The sequence below is a fragment of the Curcuma longa genome, chromosome 2, assembly GCF_044706935.1.
Source record: "Curcuma longa cultivar G26 ecotype Majalengka, Jawa Barat chromosome 2, ITB_CL_G26_1.1, whole genome shotgun sequence".
In the NCBI taxonomy this organism is placed as follows: Eukaryota; Viridiplantae; Streptophyta; class Magnoliopsida; order Zingiberales; family Zingiberaceae; genus Curcuma; species Curcuma longa.
In genome coordinates, this window is record NC_133862.1 from 11683387 (window position 1) to 11695860 (window position 12474).

The 12474-nt window shown below is 40.9% G+C and overlaps 1 protein-coding gene and 1 pseudogene across 1 annotated transcript; both read right to left on the reverse strand.

The window, feature by feature from the left end:
• Nucleotides 1-1582: 1582 nt before the first annotated feature.
• Nucleotides 1583-3040, reverse strand: LOC141822159 (putative N-acetyltransferase HLS1-like; annotated as a pseudogene).
• Nucleotides 3041-8283: 5243 nt separating this feature from the next.
• On the reverse strand, nt 8284-9495 carry LOC141815598 (putative strigolactone esterase DAD2). The gene is made up of 2 exons (XM_074703554.1): nt 8926-9495; nt 8284-8853 (listed from the first exon to the last, which is right to left on the reverse strand). Exons 1-2 carry the CDS (start codon nt 9345-9347, stop codon nt 8418-8420), a joined length of 858 nt encoding a protein of 285 aa, XP_074559655.1. The 5' UTR covers nt 9348-9495; the 3' UTR covers nt 8284-8417.
• Nucleotides 9496-12474: the final 2979 nt, after the last annotated feature.

Consider the following 12474-nt stretch of genomic DNA (forward strand, 5'->3'; position numbering starts at 1 on the left):
AGTAATGTATATTATCTTTTGTCATGATTCTTAATTAGAATGATTGGTTATTCAATTCCATATGTTTAAATCCCTCCAGTTTTCAAAAAATAATTCATGGATATAGAATCTACATTCAATGCGTGCGACATGGAATTGAACATGATAATTAAAGCATAAGCAGATGAGTGTGCTGTCAGTTAATTAACTCAACTCTTTCTCTATATTCATCGCAATCTTACAAAGATTTGCCTGCCTCTTTCCAATAATCCTGAAAGCCACAGTTACCATGTGTTTAAATGCTAAGGAAGTGATGTGCATCACCAAATCTAAAGAACAAGCATTCAACTTACAAAAGCTCGAGATCGATCATTCAGCTGAGACTCACTCTGTTCGCAATGACTCAACTTGGACCAACTTAATTATCAAAATTGGATCATGTGATGTTAACGTGGAGAAGCCAACGTAGGTAGGTCTTATCTACTCATGATCTTAGAAATCCAAAAGTATTGATGCATGCATCAAGATGATCCTTGAAGAAACCTCATTCAAGCAAAAAACTTTGAAATGCTCGCTTAATTGACTCCAGTAATGTGAAACCACAGCAGAGTCGTGGCAATAAAACGTGGTGTTTAGGTGCACCAAAACTCTCGAGTCAACTGCAATAATCAACACTCTCTCTCAATTATTGGTGCGTTGCAAAAGTTCATGCAGTGCTTTTGACTCGGCGTGTTTATTTCTCTCTTCTCCTTGGCATGCCACGCACGGTCCTCTGCTTTTTGACCATTGCGAAGTAAGTTCACTTTCATTCTTGTCCTTCACACCTTTTCCACCAAAACATCTGTCCTTCAACTGCAAGTCATTGAAAGGACTTGGGTCCCGTTCTCTCCAAGGAAACAAATGGATTATGAACAGTTGACTGTTAAAAAGAAATTGATTGATTACTCGGATTTCAATGTGGGCATAATTGGAGGAAGATGAATGCCTACAAAGTCAAGATCATGAGCAAAATATATAAAATATACTTGTACTATAGTTGTCTTGATTAAGTTAATTTGCAAGGTTCAACAATGGGACGTGGCCTTCATTTCATTTGAAGAATTAACTGATAGATCCTCGCTAAGCTCCTTCAAGGGGCATTAAGTATTCATAGAATTGTTGAAGTGCATCATGAATATTGAAAAAGGCTTTTTACTAAGGCATTATTGTTTTCCCCTGATACTGTGAGCTTTTTGGGTGGTCGACAATGGTGTCTAGTGTGGGGCCAGCCATATTTCAACTGATGATCATTAGAATCCAAAGATTGTTGATTAGATGGGTCCATGTCAAATAGTATCTTTTTAATTTTCATGGAGGATGGCGAGTCAGTGATAGAAAATAAAACACTTGTAGTTTTGTTGCTGTTTTTATTAGTGTTTGGGATTACAAATAAATTAGGGTTGGTTAGTTGTAATAAACATGGTAAACATATTAGGTTAATTTTCACATAATCATCTATTCCATTTCATTATTTTCTACCTCTTTCATTATCCAAATTTTATCATATCAATATAGATATATATATACATGGAGAGAAAAAGAAAGAAACTGAAAATTACCATCTTTATAAAAAAAAATAAATAGAAAAGTGATTATCATCGTATGTTGTTGGTGTTTTATAATTCCCTGGGGTCCACAAATATGGAGGGCCCCGGTGCCGACTTGGTCCAATCGCCGACGGCGCTGTCGCTGTATTCCTCCGTCAACCGCTTGACGCACCACACGTCCTCCGCCCCCGACAGTCGCCGCCACATCGGTATCCCCGCCGGAGCGGCTCCGTCTCCGCGACCTCAGTGGCCACCACTGCCGCTGCCCCCCGCGCGCTGTTGTGCGCCTCTCTCCACACCGCCGCGGTCATCGCCGGGGCGGCCGGTCCCTCGCCTCCGACCCCGTAGAGGAACCAGGCTCCGAACGGGCGGAAGAGGTCCGGCACCGAGGGGATCCGTAGCCACGGCATGGCCCTGTCCGCCATCCGCGTCGCGGCCGCGGCCGCGCGCCGCAGCCGCGACGCCCCGCGCACCTCGAGCTGGAACACGCCGCCGCAGTCCCAGACGCTGGCCAGGGCCCACGACTCCGGCGGCGCTGCCAGGAAGGCCTCCGCGCCGGGCCACTGCTCCGCCGCGGCGCAGCCGGAGGGCACGGCGACTAGCGTGGTGAGGGAGAGGGGGTTCGCGAGGATGGCGTCGATGTCGCGCGGAAAGAACTCAGTGCCCGCGAACCGGCGGCGGTAGATGAGCTCCGCGTCCGAAGCCTGGATTCTGTGGACGGTGGTCGAGAGTGGGACGGGGAGGCGGTGCGCGAAGACCGGGTGGACGAGGATGGACGGCGTCCGGAACTTGGAGTAGCCGCACCGGTCGGTGAAGAGACCCAGCGAGGCCTTGTTGCCCTTGGTGGTCGCCATGTACGCGTACTCCGCGCCCTTCTCCCAAAACCACTCCTCCATTTGCTCCACCAGCTTCAATGCGATTCCCATTCTCCTGTTCAATTTTCAAACGCATTCATTCATTCATTCATTCAAATCGAAGCAATCAGTGCATGGACACAAACTCCGGCCAAATCCCCGACCAATAAACAAATTACCTGTGAGAAGGAAGGACTCGAAGGCCGAGGATGTAGCCGACCTTGGTGTAAATGGGACGCGCCTCCGCCGGAGCATGGCCTTTCTTCAACATGCCTCCGCCGCCACCCTGCGGAGCCATCTTCCGCCCGCAGGCGACCACCTTGATGCTGCCACGGACGACGCCCACGATTTCCTTCACTGGCCAACTCGTTTCCGCAACCTTAATCAATTCATTCAAAATCACCAATGATTACTCCATCACCATCATCGCATTGACGATAAGAGAAGAAGCTAATTAATTAAGCAGATGTACCAGCATTCTGTAGGCGGGGGAGTGGCGGACGCGCGAGGCAGGGTCGCCGAGCAGGTCCATGCAGAGCGAGACCTGGCCAGTGGCGCCACAGTCGCACAGCCGGTCGACGGCCTCCGTCGCCGACAGGTCCTTCGCCGGATCGTACACCCTCACCGCAATGCTCACCTCCCCACCTCCCTGGCCCATCCCCTGCGATCGATCCGCTGATCAAACGAAACCAATTATCGCTGCAAAAAAACACGCCGGTCCCCTGCTCTCCTCTCCGATGAGTGGTTGAGCCATTAGAGATCGAGGGAAGCGCGTATATATAGACGCGGATATCGCACAGACTGATCGCACATCGACAGGCGCATCAATCATTAAATAAATGAATTATATCGATCGACTCAGCGAAGGCGGAGGTGGTGGAGCTCGTGGCGAAGGAGGCGGCAACGATGACATGCAAATTAAACAAGAGGAGAACAAAAAAAAATGGCGGCTATGACTGCGCCGACTTGACCATTAATCCATTAAATTCCCACGGGCCCGGAAGACGAAGAAACCCTGGGAATCTAACCGTCTCATTTACATCCCATCAATCGCATTCCATAAAAAAAAAACTCAGTGCGTGCGTGGGTGCTTCCTTCATCCTGATGCGAAGGCGAAGAAAAATGTGGCACTTGCATGGCAATTGCAATTGCCATCACTGTGGAACGGGAAATTGTTTATTCGGCAAATTATTTATTGTATCTAAAAAGTTAACGAAGCGTAGACAAGGAAAGGGGAGTAAACAATCTGCATAATGAAAAGTATTGAAGATTTCTTGGGAATTAATTAAATCGCAGTCGCTGGAAACAGATGGGGGACAATTTGTAATAGAGAAGAGAGATTAAATCCCACCATATCAGATTCAATGGCTCCTCCCATTGGTGCGAAGAAGCGATCGTCAAATTTGACCCGGCCATGGGAGAACAAACTGATGTGATCGGCCATCTTCCGCGTTCCTTACCATTAAAAACGACCATAAAGAAACCAAACGCGTGTCCCACAAGCTAATTGATCATTAATTAACTAGTTTTCTTCGGATCCTATATGATTTGCATTCTATCTATTTTGTTCAGTCCCAATCATGGCTGATTAACTATGGCTTTCTTTTCAATTTCAGCAATGTAATTACTTGGCACCCTCTCATCCACATCGACCTGGATGAACTGATCATTGACTATAGCAGAGCTTCAGCTTAATTTCTGAAAAAGAATGTTGGTGAGTTTAGTCGGTGCAGAAACTACAGTCCATGTGTCCAAGAAAAGTTAATGCGATCGGAGCCTACTTTAAGGGTGGTCAAAGATCAGTCTTATATTTTATACTGAGAGCGATGAGTAATGGCATAGTTTTTGGCAGGAGGTTGATGGATCAAGTAATTATTGATCCTACCAAACAAATGGATATGACAAAGTGTTGAAGTGAGGAGGAAGGATCCTTTTTCTGATTTTTTTTGCTGCACTTCAATCGGTTTAATGGATTAGTTCGAGAACAATGATAAGCACAAATGAAATAAGCAGGAGACAGATTAAATTGCAAGTGAGCGTTGGATGATATTGGGTCTTAACGGACTAATATAGTTTTGTGAAAAATCATAGTGTCATTAATCGATGAAAGTTAAAATTAACTTCAAAATCAAAATTTACGTTTCACGTAGATAGATTTAGACTATTAATTTGCTCAAAACCGATTAAAGGTAAATGAGAAATTAATTGTTCAAAGTCAGCATATAAGGAAGTGCATGGAGAATAGTCCTACATCAGAAAAATTTGATTGGCTTCCCTTCCTTATTAATGTTGTTGTATTAATGGAGTTAACACAAAAGCCCATGTACTCTTTTCTAACCGGCGAGCAAGTACTTGCACCTACGAACCCGCGGTCCGCCACACGCGCAATGGGTACTTTGTTGGCGTACTTTGCACTTCGCATGTGCGAGTCATCGCAAGGAGCTTAAATTTATGCTTCAGAGGATGTGACAATGCTTGCGTGGCACTCGAATGACGTGTTAGACTCACATGTGACGTGGCAGTGCCTATGTGGCATCCACATGGGTAGGGAGAGATGAATGGACTACTAAATGGGTGAATGGATGACAACCGTTGATCAAAGAGGTGTGATGGATCACATGTGATATGATCTGAAGCGTTGGATCACGAAGAATCGCGATCTGACTACTAATGAGGAGGGTTGATCTAAAGCATCAAATCAAATGGATCATTAGATCCAGATCTGACGGCTGATGACAAAAAGAGATCTGAAGGGGGTTACAATTGCCCAAAAATCACAATCACTCACCAAAGGGTATTCTATGACCTCTTCCCTATCTATAAATAGATCCCTCCAGATGCTGAAAATTTCATCGAATCGTCAATTCAACTCATCCCTTGAAGCATTCATCTTATCTTGTGCTAGTCTCAGAATTTGAAGTGCTACTATTCCGAGACGGATATCTTGGAAAATGAATTACTGCTATCCGTAAGCACTTGTAACAGAGCAATATCGTTTTACAGAGATAGTGTTAAACATTAGTCTCAACGATCCGATATCAATTTGCATCCGTTCCGTCCGCCACCGACCAACAGTGAGTACTGTGTATATGATCAAAATATAAAATAAACATATATTTAACACTAACAAAGACAGTATATATAACATAGTTGAGAGTATAACAAAAAGAGTCATCTAGTGAATCATTTCTTTGAGTGAGACAATAAGATAAGTCTTTACAATGATCACTAATATATTTGTCAAGCACATGCAAGTGGACAAGTTGATGATTTAACAAGTATCGATGGAAGAAAAAATATTGTACGATGGAAGGATGATCCAAGTGATCAAAGTTGAGGGTGAGACTTACGAGCTCGACAATATCTGTTAAGACTTGGGAGACTTGGATCTTGTTGACTTGTTCCGATATAAGACAAAGCTCTGTAGCTTGGGCCAAACTTTTATACTTATTGATGTGTACGTCCTTCTTAAATGTAAAGACTTTCCTTATGCCTTTTTTTCAAGGGATAGTACACAGTGGTGGGCCGTGGACTAAGTGAGGAACTACATTTTGTCTTCATTAATACTTACAAATGGTGAGTTTTACTACCTAATGATTGTATTCGTGTGAAGTTTGTGCAAGAAATCGAAAATATATAAAAGGTACATGCATCTTCTATTCGTCCCCTCAGTCGACCATAACCCTAATTACTCAACCAAATTGGTTTCTTATCAATTTTTACTCTAATCCATTTTCATAAGTTTATAGATTAGCCTTTTCAATTATTTGAAATTCTTCTTGATCATCCTTGGAAGTTCAGACCCATAGAAAACTTAACTATTTTAGTGCAGTACTCAAACAAATTCCACTGCCAATTAAAACCTAGCGGGCTTTAAGGACGTCAGTTCAACCCGTATGGCTTCCTTCTAGCTACGTGCGGCCATGCATGAACTGGTAGCTAGGAAAAGGGCCATCATCTGCAAAACCATGAGTAGTGCTATAGACAAATTAATTAGTAGTTCGCGGAGAGTTCTTACACCTGGTGGCATAAATTGAAGAATCATTATTCGAAACTCCACTCAAAAAGTAATTTTTCACCTACAGTGGATTTTGTGCGAGCCGTGAAAGCCTGATGTCATGGGTTGGCACGAGTGTTTTCCGAATTTATTTTGATGGTTGATGAAAAATTTCCAGAACTGAATTGATCGCCTCCAAAATTGGTATGTAGGCCAGGGTGAGGAAGGAAGCCATGGTGGGTGTATGTGCAATTTAAATAAGTTGAAATTTTTTAATTTGGATTGTGATTTAAATGAGTCAAGTCTATTAGTCTATTGAGTTTTCTACTTTAGTTTTAAATTTTGAAGAAAAAAATAAATTTTCTCAACCCACGGGCCAACTCAAGCCCGCCACGAGCTGATCCACACAGGTTGCGGGTCTAGATGAGTCGACCCACTTGAACCACCTTGTTTGGCGGGGCGGGCTAATCCGACGAGCCCCACTCAAATTTCCAATTATGTTGCACTAATAATGTATCGGTTACTTTTTTAACCTTCTTATTCTCAAGTGAAGGATCTACGAACGAGAGCTCTTCTGCTCACGGATTTGTGTAATAATGAAATCTATACTTGACCACTCTTCAAGTCTCTCTCATCTGCACCCACTCCTCATCTCCATCATTGTGTTGTCGTCCCTTTGGTACTCTTGTTTGGGTCATCCTTCTTCTAAATTGTTCGTCACTTAATCTCTAATAATGTTGTTTTAGTTCTGTCGGGTGTTTTTTTTTTGAATTTTTCTTGCAATTCTTACAATTTTAATAAAAGTGACAAGCTTTTATTTTTTGATTCCACTCTTCTTCATCGACTCTTCTTCATCGATATGTAAGCCTGACAAATCATTACGTGGATAGGATGATACAAAGCCATGGTGAGGAAGGAAACCATGGTGTGTACGTGCAGACCATAGATACTCAAGAGTCAGACCACACTCAAGATGCTACTAGCTTGGATCAGGAAATAGAATTGGCTAACTAATTTTCAATTCTTGAATTTTCTAAATTTATATTTTTATCGTTCTTCTAACATTTTGTCACTGGATCAACCTTTTCTTTAATTTACTTGCTAGTGTGTAACGGAATCATTAATGGCCATGATTGAATGATTAATGATGAATATGTAACCTCTTAAACGGAAATGACCGACCATTGACAGTTCACTATTGAAGTTTCAAGTCAGGCGTGCAAAGACAATAATAACATTTATTCGGCTATTAATCGACAATGATATGGTGGTAGAAATCTCATTGCAACGTCGTGGTGGCAGAAATCTACCTCTTGCTTATGGTCTTCATATTCATTTTAAGACATCACTATCTCTTCGTGACTTTACTAATACTGGTTGGGATGACAAACTTAATAATCGTTGTTCCATTGAAACAGAGATGTTATCTTCCTGGGCTTCAATCCAATTTCTTGGAGTTCTAAGAAACAAAGATCCATTGGAAGTTGAAGATCTAGCCATAACATTGGGTGCTGCTGAAATTTCTTGAATTTATTTTCTTTTTTGAAAATTATATGTTCCCATTTTATCTATATCTGTCATCTATAGTGATAATGTTATAGCCACTTATTGCTGTGCTAATTCAATTTTCACTTCTCATGTAAAGCATATTGTCTTGGACTATCATTTTATTTGCAAACGTATCCAAAATGCCAAGTTGTGTATTTCTCATTCAACATCGAGGTTTTTCGATCTTGAAAGGACATATTAAATTAGATATGTATATATATATTTATAAATATTTAATTAATTTAATTATCAATTTTTAATTACTTTTATTTTATATAAATAATTATTTAAATTAAAAATTTATTCATACTTATCTAAATTTGATGAATATATATATAATTTTATTATTATAATCAATAATATCCAACTTCTTCTCACAGCCTCATGCATCCCTTCACAAATATCTTCAACAGTCAATGCTTTCAAATCATTGAATGCGACTCGCGCCAGCTGCTACCGAGGGGAAGCTAAGGCACGGCGAAGAACTTGGCCGAGGACGGCGGGGGCGCTTAGGTGGGGGAGGTGGCCTTCGACGGGGAGATGCTCCACCGTGGTGTTGCCGCCGAGATGGTGCTTGAAGTAGGAGGCGACGGAGAGGGGGACGGCGGCGTCCTTGGCGGTCTGCACGACGACGCAGGGGGTGCGGACGAGGCCGAGCACGCCGCGCAGGTCGCTGTTGAACACCGTCCGACACACGAAGACCGAGATGTCCGGCCGCATGTTCAACAGCGTCCGGCTGTACTCCTGCACCGCCGCAGGCACGTCCACGCCCACCGCCATCGGCGCGAACCCCTGCACCCACGCCTCGTAGTCGGACTCCATCGCCAAGAACACCTCCTCGGTCTGCGCTCTCTCGAACCCCCCATGGTAGTCCCCGTCGTTCAAAAACCTGGAACCCCAATTTCCCAACCCCAACAAATCATCGCGGAATGAGTTACAGGAAATCGATTAGAGCTAATACCTAGGGGAGGCGCCGATGAGGATGAGCTTGAGAAAGAGGTCGGGGCGGCGGATGGCAGCGAGGATGCCGATCATGGCAGAGACAGAGTGACCGACGAAGAAGCACCGGTCGACGTGGAGGGCGTCGAGGACCGCGAGGAGGTCGTCGACGTAGGAGTCCAGGGTGGCGTAGCGTCGGAAGTCGAAGCGGTCAGGGTTGACGCTGCCGGCGCAGACGAGGTCGTAGAGGACGAGGCGGTAGTCGCGGACGAAGAAGGGGAGGATGCCGTTCCAAGACGACTGGTCCGTGCCGAAGCCGTGCGACAGCACCACCACCTGCTCGCCGCTGCCCTCCACCCGCACGTTTAGTAACTGCAGCAGCTTCGCGCCGCCGACGCCGCCTGCTGCCATGTCCACAGCATCACAATTGCTGCTGCCCGCCATCGCTCCGAGCCAACTGATTCTGACCCGCCCACTCTACTCTGCTTCTTATAGCAAATACCATATTGATCCATTAACCATCCATGTGAAGAAGACATCTTACTTATCTTTCAGTTGTGCCAGAAGAGGCGAATAGGATTCCAATCTTCCGCCCTTTGGTGATTGGATTGCAGGATCTTGCCCTGCTATTGATTATTGATTATGGCTGGGATGTCAAAAATGCAACCGAATCGGTCAATTCGATCGGGATCGATTTTTAAAATATCAAATTAGAATTAAAAATTTTAAGATTTGAGTCAGATCTGATCTGAAAATTTTTTTGATTAGGGTTGAGTTCAGATTTATTCCATTTGATCTGAATTTAGGATGAAGTTATTTTAGAATTAAATTAAATTTTATTTTAAAAATTAAGATATTATATATATATATATCAATAATAATAGAAGGTTAGTAGGATCATGATGAAATATTAAGATAGAAATAAAGAATTATTAAAAAAATAATAAAAAAATTTAATTGGATCAGTTGAATTGTTCGAATTGGTCGGATTATTTGAGTTTATGTTTATAATTTTCAAATTGAATTCAAATTTGGATAAGTTTGGGTTTATAATTTTCAAGTTGTGTTTGGATTCTCATTAGGTTCAATTTGAGATTTTTTTATAATCTCTATATTTTGATCTGATCCGATTTAATTCATCTGAATTGACATTCCCTAATTATGAAAGAGAACTTGTACAATGGCCAAGAGATTGAGTTTGTCCATGAATTATTATTATTATTATTATTATATATTAATAATTTAGATAAATCAAAGCATAATTTATTCCTTTTCATTTTTATTTTTATTTTATTTATTAATTCAGGTTCTAGATTATGTTCAACTAATCCCAAAGATAGTGAAATCTAATTAAAATCAAATTATTTAATTCAATAAATTTTATTTTAAATATTTATAAATTAAAAAATAATTTATTTTAAATTTTTTTTTCCTAATTTATCCATATGATAAATCTAAAAGTGCAAATGGATGGCTCTCATTTTTTTTTTAATAATCCAAGTATTCAAGTCTTATGATCCGGCTAATCCTAAAGGTGACCGATCTAGTTTCATGAAAAATTTTCATCGACTACTAAGATAAATTCAAAATACAAGTGGCGGTCCACACGATATCCCAACGATCCTAGTGATTCGTGTTAGGACCTTACGAGCTAGAAAAGGGTTAAATAACTCTAATCGTTTCGCCGTTAAGATATATTAACACAAGGGAAACTTTGAAGTGATACTCTCACAGCACAAATGCTAATAAATTTATTTTATTTGGTTTACCACCTCCCATGGCAGCTAGTCCAAGACCTAAATTTGGGTTCTACAACCTCTATTAATTTTTTGCTTCTCAACCAAATCCAAATGCGGAGAACTCTTACAGCAATATTACAACAACATAACAACAACATAAGAAGAAAATGAAGCAAGAAGTTACGCTGATATCATTGTGGATGTGGGCTTCTTCTTCTTCAAATACTTGCACAAATGAAAGGGATTGAGCTCAAAAACTTCTCAACAAGGAGTTAGCACAAAAAAGTTGACTTAAGATTGGAGCTTTGCCTTCAAACCGTTCCCATTTCCTTTTATATGAAAGCTTATCTTGAATAAACTGCAAGCTTCTTTTCAGACGTCAGTCGATTGATATAGTCTTCAATAACTATTTTATATCATTAAATGATTTATGAAATCTATTAGATTTTGTTGGTAATTTAAATATTTATTAATTGATATGTTTTATCAATCAACTGACAGCAAGCAATCGAATCTCACAATCGAATCAACTTGCTTTTGATCGACATCAGTCGATTCTAAAGATATTCACCATTAATCGATTGATGTCATCAGTTGAATTGAACAACTGAATTGATAAGCTTCTGTTCGATTTCTAATCGACATTAATCGATTGATGCCCACCATTAATCCATTGATGTCATCAGTTGAATTTAACAACTGAATCGATAATCTTCTATTTGATTTATGATCATCATCAGTCGATTGATATTGACATAAATTGATTGATTATATCAATCGAATTCGACTTACTTTTGTTTGGTTCACGATTGAGATAAGCCGATTGATTTAACCATCAATAGATTGATATTTCGATCTAAATGCTTCCTTCTATTTTTCAGAGTATCAATCGATTAATAGAGACCTGAATTCACCTAATCTTTTCTACCCTCATACCCAAGCATTCAATGTCAAATGAACCTCCTATTTTTTGAACTTTTGTGCTTGGAGTTTTCATGTCTCTGCATCTTCATTCACCCTTGCATTTGATCCACAATCTGCTTGGGTTTCGTCCTTCTACCAAGAATTCAATGACCTTCTTAGATTTTTCTTACCTTGCATTCGGTCTTCCAATATGCACAGACTTCCTTTTGTCAAGAATTCGATCTTCAACTTTTTTGGACTTTTTCTTATCTTGCATTTGGTCTCCAACCTAAGAGGATTTTTCTCTACACACTGGTTGCACAAGTTAGATATGCTTGGGTTTCCTCCTTCCAAGAATTCAATGATTTTCTTAAATTTTTTTTGCCTTACAACCGATCTTCTGATTTGCACAGACTTCCTCTTGTCAAGAATCAAGTCCTCGACTTTCTTGAACTTTTCTTGTCTTACATCCGGTCTCCAACCTATGAGGATTTTTCTTTACACACTTATTGCACAAGTTAGATCTCATCATTTCATCTGCCTTAATTTAAATATTATCAAAAATTAAAATTATATTCCTTGAGTATGATTGCATCAACATTTCAAACGTGAGAGACGAACTTTTTACATTCCTTGAGTTTCAAATCCTGAGTGCATAAAAAGCTCCAAATTATACTTACCACTACCATAGTCCAGTCCAGGGGCTATTTCAAACAGCTTCCCCAGTTGATGATATAAGAGAAGGGTTGAATGATGCTCTATGAATGACCTCTTTAGGTGCCTCACCAAACTCAATTCATCCATTGCCAGTTCAGCTATTGGATGAGAATTGCCCAAGTTGGTGTGTTTATATTAATTAAATTTTAAAAGAAGTTGAGTAATGTCTAATATTACAAGCTCTAACAGCGATAAGTTATATATACTTTTTT